This window comes from Monopterus albus, unplaced genomic scaffold, assembly GCF_001952655.1.
Source record: "Monopterus albus unplaced genomic scaffold, M_albus_1.0 scaffold22.1, whole genome shotgun sequence".
NCBI classification, from domain to species: domain Eukaryota; kingdom Metazoa; phylum Chordata; class Actinopteri; order Synbranchiformes; family Synbranchidae; genus Monopterus; species Monopterus albus.
In genome coordinates, this window is record NW_018127902.1 from 2,644,740 (window position 1) to 2,661,550 (window position 16,811).

The 16,811-nt window shown below is 41.9% G+C and overlaps 1 protein-coding gene across 1 annotated transcript; it reads left to right on the forward strand.

Moving 5' to 3' along the window:
- The first annotated feature begins 351 nt into the window (after positions 1-351).
- On the forward strand, positions 352-16,804 carry LOC109956820 (E3 ubiquitin/ISG15 ligase TRIM25-like). The gene is made up of 18 exons (XM_020594182.1): positions 352-650; positions 922-1,528; positions 1,983-2,078; positions 2,837-3,070; positions 6,543-6,711; positions 6,807-6,830; positions 6,998-7,060; positions 7,161-7,232; positions 7,659-7,802; positions 8,222-8,281; positions 8,369-8,895; positions 11,822-11,990; positions 12,086-12,109; positions 12,277-12,339; positions 12,439-12,510; positions 12,936-13,085; positions 13,548-13,607; positions 13,695-16,804. The coding sequence occupies exons 1-18, from the start codon at positions 520-522 to the stop codon at positions 14,225-14,227; spliced, it is 3,198 nt and encodes a 1,065-aa protein (XP_020449838.1). The 5' UTR covers positions 352-519; the 3' UTR covers positions 14,228-16,804.
- The last annotated feature ends 7 nt before the right edge of the window (positions 16,805-16,811 follow it).

Consider the following 16,811-nt stretch of genomic DNA (forward strand, 5'->3'; position numbering starts at 1 on the left):
TACTATACAGTATGTAGTAGGCGGTTTCGGACGAAACCTTACTTTTCAGAAAAATTAAGATGACAATGGGAAATGACGCTCTGGCTGCCAGCAGTCAGCTGTGATATACCCACTGACATCAAAATAACCCTCACCAGGCCCACCATTGTTAAATATTTCACTCCGGCTCCTTCCCACAGTCCAAAAGACATGCAGCTTAGGTTGACTGGTGACTCAAAATTGCCGGTAGACGTGAGTGAGTGTGGGTGTGTGTAATTGTTTGTCTATATGTCAGCCCTGTCATAAATTGGTGACCTATCCAGGGTGTACCCTGCTTCTCACCCACTGTCAGCTGAGATAGGTCAATGTCAGCTCATCCCACTACCCCAATCAGGATAAGCGGCATAGATAATGGATGGATAGTTAAGATTCTCGATTCATACTCTTGGGGGCGGTAAAGCACCATTCTGTTGTTCGTCAACTGACGTAAAACTCCGACAAGAAGAAGAGGAAGCAGAAGAAGAAGAAGAAGTAGGAGGGATGCGACGGGACAGAGAGCGAGCGCCAGAGAGGGGGGGCATTGCTATTGCTGGGACACACGAAACATTTGGACAGTCTTATCAGCTTTATCGAGTGGGACTGAATTATAGTTCAACGACTGTGCAGTCAAGGTACTGTGGAATATTTATCCTAACCATACTATAATTGCTTGTTCGTGTATTTAAATGTGTGAATGTCGGGCTTACTAAATGTTCAAACCTCGTCTTTAGATTCATTTTACAGTGGCAGTTTTATTTAACACTGCCATTTAGATAACATAATACGTTAAATTAGAAGAAAAGGCGTAAACACTAACCTATATTTTGCTTTGTAAAATGTTTCGAAACTCTTTACTTTCGTTTATGTACTCCTTTTGAGTTAAGTTTCGTTTCTCTCTCGCAGTCTTGTCGTCATGGCCGACGTGGAGGAGAGTCAGTTTTCTCTGCTGAGCCTGGAGGATGACCTGACCTGCAGCATCTGTCTCAGCACCTTTGTCTGTCCGGTGACCATCCCGTGCGGACACAACTTCTGCCAGGACTGCCTCCTCGTCAGCTGGAAGGACTCCTACAGCTGTCCTCAGTGTCGGACAATCTTTGCCACCAAACCGGAGCTGAAGAAGAACACGGTCCTCAGCACCGTGGTGGAGACCTTCAGGGAGAGGACGAACAAGAGCGAAGCCAGCCTGCTTGGAGAGGAGAAACAAGCCGAGAAAAAGGATGTCATTCGCTGTGACACATGTATGGAAACAGAGGCGTCCCAGACCTGCCTCACCTGCATGGCCTCCTTCTGTGACGAGCACCTGCGGCCTCACCGGGAAAACCCAATTTTCCGCCTCCACCAGCTGAGTGAGCCTGTCGGTGACCTGTCGGAGCGCATCTGCCCGGACCACCACAAACTGATGGAGCTGTTCTGCAGTCAACATGGCCGTCCAATCTGCAGCCTGTGTCTCCAGCAGGTCCACAAAGGCTGCACCTTCGTTTCTCCCGAGGAGCAGAGGAACCAGAAAGAGGTGAGCTGTGTTATTTACCCTTAGTGGTACGTAGCCATGTTGGTAAGTTAGGCTGCACTTTGTCCACTTCTGGACATCTATACCCAGTACGTTTACAGCCAAAAGATTGGACACAACCTCCACATTCAGTTCAGTGACAAAGTGTGGCCAAAGTTTTAACTAGTTGTGTACATACTATATATCCACCTCTAGAGCTTCTGAAATTGTGTTTGTGGTGCTCACAGAACAACAGTCACAGAGGTTTATCACTAACTTGTCTTCCAGAAACAGCATCACTGTTAATCTATCCAACCCACAGAACATGTTGTCAGTTCCCATAGGAACTGTCCACAGACGTAACTGGGCAGGATACAAGTTGTGAGCGCTTGCTGGGACTACTTTTTCAGTCACTGTGAAGTAACTGTCTGTGAACTGTATCCCTGCTTGGATGAACTCACTGTTTCTCTGTTTGTAGTCCGACCTGAGAATCAAGTTGGCTTTTCTGGATGGGAAGATAATGAAGAATGAGACTGTTATATCTCAAATGAGAGATGCACAGGACAAGCTGAAGGTATGTCTATAAACCTACTGTACTCTAAACCACAAACAGTAGAATTCTTGTTCATCTGTAGTCCACAATATCAAGGTTACAAGGGATGTGAGTGCTGAACGTTTTAACCCCGTGCCGTCATTTCATTACACTACACCCAAATTTCCTAAACCTTCATCGACTCTTCTAATGATGCGGAATTAAAATGAAGCTGTCCAATGTTCTCTAAACATTGAGTTTAACATCAAAATCTATTTGCCCCTCAGTAACTAATAAGCAATCACTGCAGATAAACAAAGCAAGTACACCACTGTCAGGTGTATTACTTGTACTTGATCGTCATTTTTTGGTGGTGTGATGTTAAACAAATATTCAGTCACAGTATATTTATGCTGCCTTGAGAACTCGCTTTTATCAACAGTGCCTGTCTGGTGTCAGTCAAAACAGACTAATTACTGAGCATCAAAGTTAAAAATCTTAAATTGGCATTAAGAAGTTTACCTTTTTCATCATCTGATATTTCATGATTTAGATCAGGACATTTTTCTATCAACAGATTTATTTAGGCAAACTCCTGTGTAACCAGGTTTTCTCCCATTTGAACACAAAACAACTGGTGTTTAACTCAACATGTCTCACTTGCTGAACATTAAAAATTGATTAGGAAAAGTTTTAATTCCAGCATAGTTGTATTTTCTGTTATTTTATTTAGTTTGACCTATGGAGATATCCTGTCTCGTTGCTGATCTATTATGGATCCTCTCACGGTCCTTCTCTAGGCCTCAACGACCAACAGGAAGAAAGCTGTGGCAGCCGAGTATCAGCACATACGGGACATGTTGATGCAAGAGGAGCGTGATGCTCTGAATGCAGTGGACCAGGAGATGGAGAGTGGTCAGACCAAATTCAAGACTTGCATGAAGAAGTTCTCTGAGAACATTGATAATATGAGCAAAGCTAAAGCAGATATCCACAGTCTGCTGCGTCGCTCCCAAACGCAAGCCTTCCTGCAGGTGAGATGACCGTGCTTATCAGCCCACACACCACACTGCATTACAACACCATGACTGTACAACTTAGCTGTCAGCAGTAACAGGGTACACACCCACTGCTGTCAAAGTTTGTTATAAAAGCTTTGCAGTAACATGTTTGCAAGTGCTAGCACAGCTAACATTCTAACAGCTAGCCTGTCCTATCAACTGCACCTCAACTTCCCTCTAGATCTGGCTCCGTTTTAGAAATAGCCTCCTTCTGTGACGAGCACCTGCGGCCTCACCGGGAAAACCCAATTTTCCGCCTCCACCAGCTGAGTGAGCCTGTCGGTGACCTGTCGGAGCGCATCTGCCCGGACCACCACAAACTGATGGAGCTGTTCTGCAGTCAACATGGCCGTCCAATCTGCAGCCTGTGTCTCCAGCAGGTCCACAAAGGCTGCACCTTCGTTTCTCCCGAGGAGCAGAGGAACCAGAAAGAGGTGAGCTGTGTTATTTACCCTTAGTGGTACGTAGCCATGTTGGTAAGTTAGGCTGCACTTTGTCCACTTCTGGACATCTATACCCAGTACGTTTACAGCCAAAAGATTGGACACAACCTCCACATTCAGTTCAGTGACAAAGTGTGGCCAAAGTTTTAACTAGTTGTGTACATACTATATATCCACCTCTAGAGCTTCTGAAATTGTGTTTGTGGTGCTCACAGAACAACAGTCACAGAGGTTTATCACTAACTTGTCTTCCAGAAACAGCATCACTGTTAATCTATCCAACCCACAGAACATGTTGTCAGTTCCCATAGGAACTGTCCACAGACGTAACTGGGCAGGATACAAGTTGTGAGCGCTTGCTGGGACTACTTTTTCAGTCACTGTGAAGTAACTGTCTGTGAAGTAACTGTCTGTGAACTGTATCCCTGCTTGGATGAACTCACTGTTTCTCTGTTTGTAGTCCGACCTGAGAATCAAGTTGGCTTTTCTGGATGGGAAGATAATGAAGAATGAGACTGTTATATCTCAAATGAGAGATGCACAGGACAAGCTGAAGGTATGTCTATAAACCTACTGTACTCTAAACCACAAACAGTAGAATTCTTGTTCATCTGTAGTCCACAATATCAAGGTTACAAGGGATGTGAGTGCTGAACGTTTTAACCCCGTGCCGTCATTTCATTACACTACACCCAAATTTCCTAAACCTTCATCGACTCTTCTAATGATGCGGAATTAAAATGAAGCTGTCCAATGTTCTCTAAACATTGAGTTTAACATCAAAATCTATTTGCCCCTCAGTAACTAATAAGCAATCACTGCAGATAAACAAAGCAAGTACACCACTGTCAGGTGTATTACTTGTACTTGATCGTCATTTTTTGGTGGTGTGATGTTAAACAAATATTCAGTCACAGTATATTTATGCTGCCTTGAGAACTCGCTTTTATCAACAGTGCCTGTCTGGTGTCAGTCAAAACAGACTAATTACTGAGCATCAAAGTTAAAAATCTTAAATTGGCATTAAGAAGTTTACCTTTTTCATCATCTGATATTTCATGATTTAGATCAGGACATTTTTCTATCAACAGATTTATTTAGGCAAACTCCTGTGTAACCAGGTTTTCTCCCATTTGAACACAAAACAACTGGTGTTTAACTCAACATGTCTCACTTGCTGAACATTAAAAATTGATTAGGAAAAGTTTTAATTCCAGCATAGTTGTATTTTCTGAAAGCACTGAAAACCCTGTTGCCATTTCCGACATCCTATCTGTGTGAAGCGGGTTTTTCTGCAGTGACAGCAACCAAAACAAAACAACGGAGTAGACTGAACATAAGCAACACACTTCGGGTGTCATTGTCTCCTATTACCCCCACATGGGACCATCTCGTTTCAGAGAAACAAGTTCAGGGCTCCCATTGATTTAGCGTTATGGGGAGTTAAAAATTTCAACACAGTGGATTCATGTTTATTATTATATTAACAATATAAACAATCTACGTAACCCCCCCTGCCCCCCGGGCCGCGGTAAAATTGTCAAGCGTTGACCGGTCTGCAGTGATTAAAAAGGTTGGGGACCACTGCTCTAAACCACATAAACAGTAGAATTCTTGTTCATTTGCAGTCCACAATATCAAGGTTACAAGGGATGTGAGTGTCTCCAATAGGCCATGCAATGTTCTCTAAACATTGAGTTTAACATCAAAATCTATTTGCCCCTCAGTAACTAATAAGCCATCACTGCAGATAAACAAAGCAAGTACACCACTGTCAGGTGTATTACTTGTACTTGATCGTCATTTTTTGGTGGTGTGATGTTAAACAAATATTCAGTCACAGTATATTTATGCTGCCTTGAGAACTCGCTTTTATCAACAGTGCCTGTCTGGTGTCAGTCAAAACAGACTGAATTACTGAGCATCAAAGTTAAGAATCTTAAATTGGCATTAAGAAGTTTACATTTTTTCTTCATCTGATATTTCATGATTTAGATCAGGGCATTTTTCTATCAACAGATTTATTTAGGCAAACTCCTGTGTAACCAGGTCTTCTCCCATTTGAACACAAAACAACTGGTGTTTAACTCAACATGTCTCACTTGCTGAACATTAAAAAATGATTAGGAAAAGTTTTAATTCCAGCATAGTTGTATTTTCTGTTATTTTATTTAGTCTGACCTATGGAGATATCCTGTCTCATTGCTGATCTATTTATGGATCCTCTCACGGTCCTTCTCTAGGCCTCAACGACCAACAGGAAGAAAGCTGTGGCAGCCGAGGATCAGCACATACGGGACATGTTGATGCAAGAGGAGCGGGATGCTCTGAATGCAGTGGACCAGGAGATGGAGAGTGGTCAGACCAAATTCAAGACTTGCATGAAGAAGTTCTCTGAGAACATTGATAATATGAGCAAAGCTAAAGCAGATATCCACAGTCTGCTGCGTCGCTCCCAAACACAAGCCTTCCTGCAGGTGAGATGACTGTGCTTATCAGCCCACACACCACACTGCATTACAACACCATGACTGTACAACTTAGCTGTCAGCAGTAACAGGGTACACACCCACTGCTGTCAAAGTTTGTTATAAAAGCTTTGCAGTAACATGTTTGCAAGTGCTAGCACAGCTAACATTCTAACAGCTAGCCTGTCCCATCATCATTTCAGTTATCAACTGCACCTCAACTTCCCTCTAGATCTGGCTCCGTTTTAGAAATAAATAAATTGTAACGCTAATTGTCCTCCCTTGTGCCATGCATTACCAAGCTACTGTTAGCTAAGGTATCTGCAAATATACCAAGATGCTTGCTGCACACACAGACATAGCAAGTGTCAGGATCCCTGTTTCTGCGTTGTTCCTGCTAATGCACATTCCAATATCCAGTACATTTTTTGCCTCATTTGATCCATAATGGAAAATAATATCACTTTATTGGGACAGGTGTGAATACAATTTTGATCAGTCATAGAAAACAGCATTATGTTCCTCCTCTCACAGGCTTCATATGACCTGCCCGTAGCCGCCAGCGTTGACCCTTACACCCCTCGGATCAGCCTGGACTCCAAGAAGGTGAAAGCTTCCCAGGCCTTTGCTGTTGCTCTGAAGGAGCTTCTGACAGAGGTCCTTAAACGGCCTGTTGAGGCCAGACTACCAATAATTAAACCAGGTAAATATGCAGGCACATTTACATGTTGGAAATAATAGAGTTGAAGATTCATTAAGAAAGTCAAGTAAAGTCAGTCATGTCCAATTTTATTGCAGAAATTAACACTGACATTACATCTGGTGAGTCCGTGTCTTGTGTGAACTGGTGTGAACAAAAATCAAAAGAATGATCCAAAAACATTCCTCAAATTGATGCTGAATTGTGTAGCGGTGAGGTAACTGTTTAAAGTCATGTGGATAAAATAAAGAGACGATTGCAGCATGTTGATTGTGTGGCATGTTCTCAGGTGAAAGAGCACCTTCTGCCTCAGGATTTACACCTTTCAGCACTAGACCTAATCAGGAATCTGGTATGTACATCTGTCTTACACATGTGCTTTATGGAAAAAAAAAACCAAAAAAACACAGACTAGGATTTTCTAACATGACTTTGGCTGATTGCTGTTTCAGAGCCGCTCCCCAGGTCCCACAGTCCAGGTCCCGGTTCTCAGCCCAGAGTGGTCCCAAAGAAAAAAGCTCGAAGTAAGAAAGTGTACTCTGTCAGCTTCTTGCTATAATCAGTATGGTCCTGCACAGACACAAACTGTCTGTCAGCAGTTTTTGTTTTATCACATGAGAAAAAGGTGCTATCACACCACCAGCTGTCACTTCACCTACCAGTTTAGCAACATCTGCATAATAATGTGATGTCAGTTGCTGGGTTATTTGTCCTGATAATCAAATCTGATAAGACCACACCAAATTAATCTTAATGATGATGCATATTAGTCCATTAGTTTTTGACTGTTAAACTCTTAATTTTTTGCATTCTGATTGTTGCTTATCTTGTGATGAATACTTAATGTTAAAAAGAAACAATTCCGTTTTGAAACAAAGTATTTAGGGGCTTGAACAGCTCTTCAGAGTTTTCACTTGTAAAATAAACTTTTTTATTTTTATTTTTTTTAGAGAGAACCAAAAAACCTGCCCAGTCCCCTGAAGGCAAAATGGGAAATGAAGCTCTAGCCCTTTCAATGGAAATCATGTTGGACTTTGGTTTTAAAAACAACCCCAGCAACTGTCCGCCTGCAGCTCAACCCTGTCAGACACCAGGTAGACACCATATACAGTACACCGGGCAAATAACATACACAGCAATAGTAACATCTGAAGATGGTGTTTTTATTGTTTTTGTTAAGTAAGAGTACTCCACTGATTTAGTGTTTCATTCCTACAACACTGTCAGGCTCCTCGTGAAAACTTTAACAAAAGGATCAAAATCAGTGCAGCAGAAGTATTTTCTTAGTCCCGTGCACTATTCCTCCTGCTCAGTCCCTGGCTCCTAATGTGGCATTGAACCTCAAGCAAATGAGGAGTGGCCTCCAGGGGTCCGGTGTGCACTTATCTTCCTAATGCCACACCTCCAGATTTAAACAGATTTTTGATGTGTAAAATCTGTTGTGTTCTTCTATTTTTAAAGCTTTCATCTGTTATCTCTGAGTCTGCTGTCATACTGTCTTCTTGTCTTGTAGGCACATCTGACATTGTGCCAAACATAACATCTGCTGAAAAAAGAAATGAACTTCTCAAATGTAAGTGTTGTAGGTGCCACACCCACATTAGGTTATAGCAACCATGTTTGTTATTTGAATGGTCTTTCCTTCTGCTGTACCCCCTAGACGGCACAGTGCTCACTTTGGATCCAAGAACAGCCCACAGACGCATCCTACTGACTGAGGGCTTCACTAAGGCCTCTGTGTCCGATGAGCACGTAAACTACGCCGACTGCCCTGAACGGTTCGCCGTCTGCTCCCAGGTGCTCACCACCAAGGGTTTCTCTAGAGGACGCCACTACTGGGAAGTCCGACTGAGCAGCAGCAACTTCATTGGCATAGGCTTGGCTTATGGCAGCATTGACCGCAAAGGTCCCGCTAGTCGACTGGGCCGTAACGCCCAGTCCTGGTGTGTCGAGTGGTTTAATGTCAAGCTGTCAGCTTGGCATAACAGCAGTGAGACCGTGCTGGTCAATCCCAATCCAAAGCGTGTAGGAGTGCTTTTGGATTGTGAGGACGGTCTGGCCACGTTCTATAACGTGGCAGACAGGGCCTATCCCTTCCACTCTTTTGTGTTCCCTTTTGCTGAAACTGTGTATCCAGCTTTCTTGGTTTTCTCAAGTGGCTCATCCATTTCTTTGTGCAAACTGCAGGCATGAGGAGCATATGCACATAGATGTGCATGTGCAGGAATACACACACACATAGAATCAGTTCTTTGCACTCATACTAACAATAATAATGAAAAAGAATGCTTTAGTTGTAACTTTAATGAGCCCTAAACTGTCTTAAAATGTAAAGGTTTTTCACATCAAGAGGCTGGCCAGATAGACCCCGGTACTGTGTGCTGCAGTACACAGGCAGCTGGAAGCATCTTGACTGAAAAGGATGTTGAGCTAATGGCATTTCATAGCTAATGTGATTAGCTTGTTGCCATTAGTGCTGCCAGCTCTGATTTTTAGCAGCTGAATTAGTGGCTATGTGACCACAACAGTGATGCTTACAGAGCTTCGGCCTTTGCAGGTTTCTCAAAACTCAAGAGATTGTGATGCATTTGCCGAGCGATTTTTAACAGAACACACAACATACACTATAACATGTTTGCTGTGTGTGTGTGTCCTGCGCAGATAATCGATTTATATATGGTAGAATGGTTGGGAATGCAACTGACTGGATAAAGAAGTGAAGTTATCACTTCTAGACATGTCAGTACTATATTTTGATATATGAGAATATATGAGAAATGTACTATTTTGGAGTGTGGCGATAAAGGTTTTAGGGCTGGGTGATGTGACATTTGATCTCAGTAACTATTTTCATTCCAGTTGATATTGTCGTGTGTCATGATGTGATCATTTCTGCTGACCTGAAACCTAAAATTCCCTAATAGTAGCTTCAGATTATGAAAACGACTAGGAACTATAGAGGCTCTAAACAGCAAGAATAAATCTTAAATGTGGTCAGTATGAATCCTTGAAAGTCGCTCATGTACTGTAAACTCGTTTTCACTGTGAGTGCTCACTGATACTCGAAAGGTTTTCTCTGTTTATCCAACTTTTGATACCACAACAATAGCAGCCACTGTGTGTATAGCTAACTCGGCTCACCCTGTTTGTGCGTTTTGTTCTTCCCTGAAGAAGTGCCGCGTGATTGGCTAGAAATAGCTTTGTTTCTGTGATGTGTTTGGCTTTTCAGTGTGCATTGTAGACACTGTATTGAAGTGTCTTATTCTCACAGCAGGGACATTTTATTGAGATTGATGACTATATCACCCAGCCCTATATGCTCACTTCCTCACTGCTTTGACTGGTTCAGCTGATGAGAACAGAAGCCACATAGACTCTGTCTTATCAAGGTCTGACAGTCTCGCTCTCTCTCTCTCTTGCTTTTCTTTGGATTGTTTTTATGGCACTTTGGAGCCAGGAATTAATGGGGAGAAAGGAAAGGGGATGGCATGCTACTGTGGTGGCCAGATTTTAATCTGAGATGCCATACTTGCATGGTATGCCTCACGGAAATAAAATACTGTATCTGTGGCAGGCACATTAAACCAAGGAGCCATCAGAATGCTCTGCTGACTTTGCAGTGGCTGGTCTGGCGGTAATAAGTTAGTTTCACAGGGGCAAATTATTTGTTATACAAAGTTTACCCCAGTTTGTAAGATGTTTGCTGAAGCACACTGATGACATTAGATACAGTGGCTTTTCCCTGATGGGGCACCACTGCAGTGCATCAGTGCCTGGTCAGTGTGCATACTAATCAGGCTCTATCAGACTTACCATGAGGGTGCTCATCTTGCAGGTGATAAAAGATGTGAAACAACAAATCATACACGAGTGTCTAGAAGTAAATATCTGTCTACACAATATATTGTACATGAACAGTAAAGTTAGCAGTTTTAACATGGTTCTCTATACTAACTTCACTGCATGAGGTACAGAAGACAGTGGTGTTCAGAGTGACTTGACTGATAAGCTAGTAAAGGTTCGGACGTGACTGCTGCAGTGAATTCATTGGTTAACCATCGGGTAGATGAAGAAAGGCCCTGTGAGGCATTCAGCTAATGCACTACAAGTATAGACCTCTTTCTTTGTTTTAGCTTAGATGCTGGTAATTACAGGCGCCATGCAGCAGTGCACAGAACGTCTGAGCCTAACTGGTGATCTGCTGTTTTCACCGTTTGCTGTGGCTTCTCATCAGATTGTGGAGTTTTGGTTTGGGACGGAACCTTGTGAAAATATTGAGAGCTTTCCCATACCATGATGAGTGTCCAGATCTCGATATTGTGTTGACATTTATTTACTCTACCAAGCACAAATGACAGAATACTGGTGTCTATGCTTAGTTGGATCAGTGAAAAGTTAGGTGTATTTCATGTAACGACTGACTTGATTGCTTATTGCTTCAGTTCATACTAGATCGCCTGCAGACTCAAATGGCTCTCAGACCAATGTGTTTTTGTTCAGTGTTGCAACTGAAATGTGATTCATTGTTCTTTGCATCAAATATTTTCAAGCTTTGTGGGATCTTATCCAAACTGCTTCACTCTGTCAAAAAAAGAATGTCAAGTTCTAGTTGATGGACAGTAATATTCCAGGTTTGTGGTGGTGGTATTCATTCACACATTAAAAGTGAACATATTTATATGATTGTCTTAAAATTCAAAAGATTACTACTGTTTTGTTTAATTATAAAATCAGCTTTTATTTTTAATTAACTAATGATTGTTATGAATAAGTTTCTCTGACCTGACCCATCCAGTCTCATGATGTGGACTTTCTAAATGAAGAATTTTTATTATTGTTCATTTTGGCTAATTGTCCTCCCTTGTGCCATGCGTTACCAAGCTACTGTTAGCTAAGGTATCTGCAAATATACCAAGATGGTTGTTGCACACACAGACATAGCAAGTGTCAGGATCCCTGTTTCTGCGTTGTTCCTGCTAATGCACGTTCCAATATCAAGTACATTTTTTGCCTCATTTGATCCATTATGGAAAATAAAATCACTTTATTGGGACAGGTGTGAATACAACTTTGATCAGTCATAGAAAACAGCATTATGTTCCTCCTCTCACAGGCTTCATATGACCTGCCCGTAGCCGCCAGCTTTGACCCTTATACCCCTCGGATCAGCCTGGACTCCAAGAAGGTGAAAGCTTCCCAGGCCTTTGCTGTTGCTCTGAAGGAGCTTCTGACAGAGGTCCTTAAACGGCCTGTTGAGGCCAGACTACCAATAATTAAACCAGGTAAATATGCAGGCACATTTACATGTTGGAAATAATAGAGTTGAAGATTCATTAAGAAAGTCAAGTAAAGTCAGTCATGTCCAATTTTATTGCAGAAATTAACACTGACATTACATCTGGTGAGTCCGTGTCTTGTGTGAACTGGTGTGAACAAAAATCAAAAGAATGATCCAAAAACATTCCTCAAATTGATGCTGAATTGTGTAGCGGTGAGGTAACTGTTTAAAGTCATGTGGATAAAATAAAGAGACGATTGCAGCATGTTGATTGTGTGGCATGTTCTCAGGTGAAAGAGCACCTTCTGCCTCAGGATTTACACCTTTCAGCACTAGACCTAATAAGGAATCTGGTATGTGCATCTGTCTTACGCATGTGCTTTATGGAAAAAAAAAACAAAAAAACACAGACTAGGATTTTCTAACACGACTTTGGCTGATTGCTGTTTCAGAGCCGCTCCCCAGGTCCCACAGTCCAGGTCCCGGTTCTCAGCCCAGAGTGGTCCCAAAGAAAAAAGCTCCAAGTAAGAAAGTGTACTCCGTCAGCTTCTTGCTATAATCAGTATGGTCCTGCACAGATACAAACTGTCAGCAGTTTTTGTTTTATCACATGAGAAAAAGGTGCTATCACACCACCAGCTGTCACTTCACCTACCAGTTTAGCAACATCTGCATAATAATGTGATGTCAGTTGCTGGGTTATTTGTCCTGATAATCAAATCTGATAAGACCACACCAAATTAATCTTAATGATGATGCATATTAGTCCATTAGTTTTTGACTGTTAAACTCTTAATTTTTTGCATTCTGATTGTTGCTTATCTTGTGATGAATACTTAATGTTAAAGAAATAATTCGGTTTTGAAACAAAGTATTTAGGGGCTTGAACAGCCCCTCAGAGTTTTCACTTGTAAAACAAACTTTTTTATTTATTTTTATTTTTTTTTAGAGCAAACCAAAAAACCTCCCCAGTCCCCTGAAGGCAAAATGGGAAATGAAGCTCTAGCCTTTTCGATGGAAAACATGTTGGACTTGGACTTTGGTTTTAAAAACAAACCCAGCAACTGTCCGCCTGCAGCTCAACCCTGTCAGACACCAGGTAGACACCATATACAGTACACCGGGCAAATAACATACACAGCAATAGTAACATCTGAAGATGGTGTTTTTATTGTTTTTGTTAAGTAAGAGTACTCCACTGATTTAGTGTTTCATTCCTACAACACTGTCAGGCTCCTCGTGAAAACTTTAACAAAAGGACCAAAATCAGTGCAGCAGAAGTATTTTCTTAGTCCCGTGCACTATTCCTCCTGCTCAGTCCCTGGCTCCTAATGTGGCATTGAACCTCAAGCAAATGAGGAGTGGCCTCCAGGGGTCCGGTGTGCACTTATCTTCCTAATGCCACACCTCCAGATTTAAACAGATTTTTGATGTGTAAAATCTGTTGTGTTCTTCTATTTTTAAAGCTTTTTGATGTGTAAACTCTGTTGTGTTCTTCTATTTTTAAAGCTTTCATCTGTTATCTCTGAGTCTGCTGTCATACTGTCTTCTTGTCTTGTAGGCACATCTGACATTGTGCCAAACATAACATCTGCTGAAAAAAGAAATGAACTTCTCAAATGTAAGTGTTGTAGGTGCCACACCCACATTAGGTTATAGCAACCATGTTTGTTATTTGAATGGTCTTTCCTTCTGCTGTACCCCCTAGACGGCACAGTGCTCACTTTGGATCCAAGAACAGCCCACAGACGCATCCTACTGACTGAGGGCTTCACTAAGGCCTCTGTGTCCGATGAGCACGTAAACTACGCCGACTGCCCTGAACGGTTCGCCGTCTGCTCCCAGGTGCTCACCACCAAGGGTTTCTCTAGAGGACGCCACTACTGGGAAGTCCGACTGAGCAGCAGCAACTTCATTGGCATAGGCTTGGCTTATGGCAGCATTGACCGCAAAGGTCCCGCTAGTCGACTGGGCCGTAACGCCCAGTCCTGGTGTGTCGAGTGGTTTAATGTCAAGCTGTCAGCTTGGCATAACAGCAGTGAGACCGTGCTGGTCAATCCCAATCCAAAGCGTGTAGGAGTGCTTTTGGATTGTGAGGACGGTCTGGCCACGTTCTATAACGTGGCAGACAGGGCCTATCCCTTCCACTCTTTTGTGTTCCCTTTTGCTGAAACTGTGTATCCAGCTTTCTTGGTTTTCTCAAGTGGCTCATCCATTTCTTTGTGCAAACTGCAGGCATGAGGAGCATATGTACATAGATGTGCATGTGCAGGAATACACACACACATAGAATCAGTTCTTTGCACTCATACTAACAATAATAATGAAAAAGAATGCTTTAGTTGTAACTTTAATGAGCCCTAAACTGTCTTAAAATGTAAAGGTTTTTCACATCAAGAGGCTGGCCAGATAGACCCCGGTACTGTGTGCTGCAGTACACAGGCAGCTGGAAGCATCTTGACTGAAAAGGATGTTGAGCTAATGGCATTTCATAGCTAATGTGATTAGCTTGTTGCCATTAGTGCTGCCAGCTCTGATTTTTAGCAGCTGAATTAGTGGCTATGTGACCACAACAGTGATGCTTACAGAGCTTCGGCCTTTGCAGGTTTCTCAAAACTCAAGAGATTGTGATGCATTTGCCGAGCGATTTTTAACAGAACACACAACATACACTATAACATGTTTGCTGTGTGTGTGTGTCCTGCGCAGATAATCGATTTATATATGGTAGAATGGTTGGGAATGCAACTGACTGGATAAAGAAGTGAAGTTATCACTTCTAGACATGTCAGTACTATATTTTGATATATGAGAATATATGAGAAATGTACTATTTTGGAGTGTGGCGATAAAGGTTTTAGGGCTGGGTGATGTGACATTTGATCTCAGTAACTATTTTCATTCCAGTTGATATTGTCGTGTGTCATGATGTGATCATTTCTGCTGACCTGAAACCTAAAATTCCCTAATAGTAGCTTCAGATTATGAAAACGACTAGGAACTATAGAGGCTCTCAACAGCAAGAATAAATCTTAAATGTGGTCAGTATGAATCCTTGAAAGTCGCTCATGTACTGTAAACTCGTTTTCACTGTGAGTGCTCACTGATACTCGAAAGGTTTTCTCTGTTTATCCAACTTTTGATACCACAACAATAGCAGCCACTGTGTGTATAGCTAACTCGGCTCACCCTGTTTGTGCGTTTTGTTCTTCCCTGAAGAAGTGCCGCGTGATTGGCTAGAAATAGCTTTGTTTCTGTGATGTGTTTGGCTTTTCAGTGTGCATTGTAGACACTGTATTGAAGTGTCTTATTCTCACAGCAGGGACATTTTATTGAGATTGATGACTATATCACCCAGCCCTATATGCTCACTTCCTCACTGCTTTGACTGGTTCAGCTGATGAGAACAGAAGCCACATAGACTCTGTCTTATCAAGGTCTGACAGTCTCGCTCTCTCTCTCTCTTGCTTTTCTTTGGATTGTTTTTATGGCACTTTGGAGCCAGGAATTAATGGGGAGAAAGGAAAGGGGATGGCATGCTACTGTGGTGGCCAGATTTTAATCTGAGATGCCATACTTGCATGGTATGCCTCACGGAAATAAAATACTGTATCTGTGGCAGGCACATTAAACCAAGGAGCCATCAGAATGCTCTGCTGACTTTGCAGTGGCTGGTCTGGCGGTAATAAGTTAGTTTCACAGGGGCAAATTATTTGTTATACAAAGTTTACCCCAGTTTGTAAGATGTTTGCTGAAGCACACTGATGACATTAGATACAGTGGCTTTTCCCTGATGGGGCACCACTGCAGTGCATCAGTGCCTGGTCAGTGTGCATACTAATCAGGCTCTATCAGACTTACCATGAGGGTGCTCATCTTGCAGGTGATAAAAGATGTGAAACAACAAATCATACACGAGTGTCTAGAAGTAAATATCTGTCTACACAATATATTGTACATGAACAGTAAAGTTAGCAGTTTTAACATGGTTCTCTATACTAACTTCACTGCATGAGGTACAGAAGACAGTGGTGTTCAGAGTGACTTGACTGATAAGCTAGTAAAGGTTCGGACGTGACTGCTGCAGTGAATTCATTGGTTAACCATCGGGTAGATGAAGAAAGGCCCTGTGAGGCATTCAGCTAATGCACTACAAGTATAGACCTCTTTCTTTGTTTTAGCTTAGATGCTGGTAATTACAGGCGCCATGCAGCAGTGCACAGAACGTCTGAGCCTAACTGGTGATCTGCTGTTTTCACCGTTTGCTGTGGCTTCTCATCAGATTGTGGAGTTTTGGTTTGGGACGGAACCTTGTGAAAATATTGAGAGCTTTCCCATACCATGATGAGTGTCCAGATCTCGATATTGTGTTGACATTTATTTACTCTACCAAGCACAAATGACAGAATACTGGTGTCTATGCTTAGTTGGATCAGTGAAAAGTTAGGTGTATTTCATGTAACGACTGACTTGATTGCTTATTGCTTCAGTTCATACTAGATCGCCTGCAGACTCAAATGGCTCTCAGACCAATGTGTTTTTGTTCAGTGTTGCAACTGAAATGTGATTCATTGTTCTTTGCATCAAATATTTTCAAGCTTTGTGGGATCTTATCCAAACTGCTTCACTCTGTCAAAAAAAGAATGTCAAGTTCTAGTTGATGGACAGTAATATTCCAGGTTTGTGGTGGTGGTATTCATTCACACATTAAAAGTGAACATATTTATATGATTGTCTTAAAATTCAAAAGATTACTACTGTTTTGTTTAATTATAAAATCAGCTTTTATTTTTAATTAACTAATGATTGTTATGAATAAGTTTCT

Excerpts from the sequence above, each read along its gene's own strand:
- LOC109956820 (XM_020594182.1), top strand. The coding sequence starts at position 520 with ATGCGACGGGACAGAGAGCGAGCGCCAGAGAGGGGGGGCATTGCTATT. Across the intron at positions 651-921 it reads TCAACGACTGTGCAGTCAAG|TCTTGTCGTCATGGCCGACG; the intron begins GTACTGTGGAAT and ends TCTCTCTCGCAG. Across the intron at positions 7,803-8,221 it reads TCAACCCTGTCAGACACCAG|GCACATCTGACATTGTGCCA; the intron begins GTAGACACCATA and ends CTTGTCTTGTAG.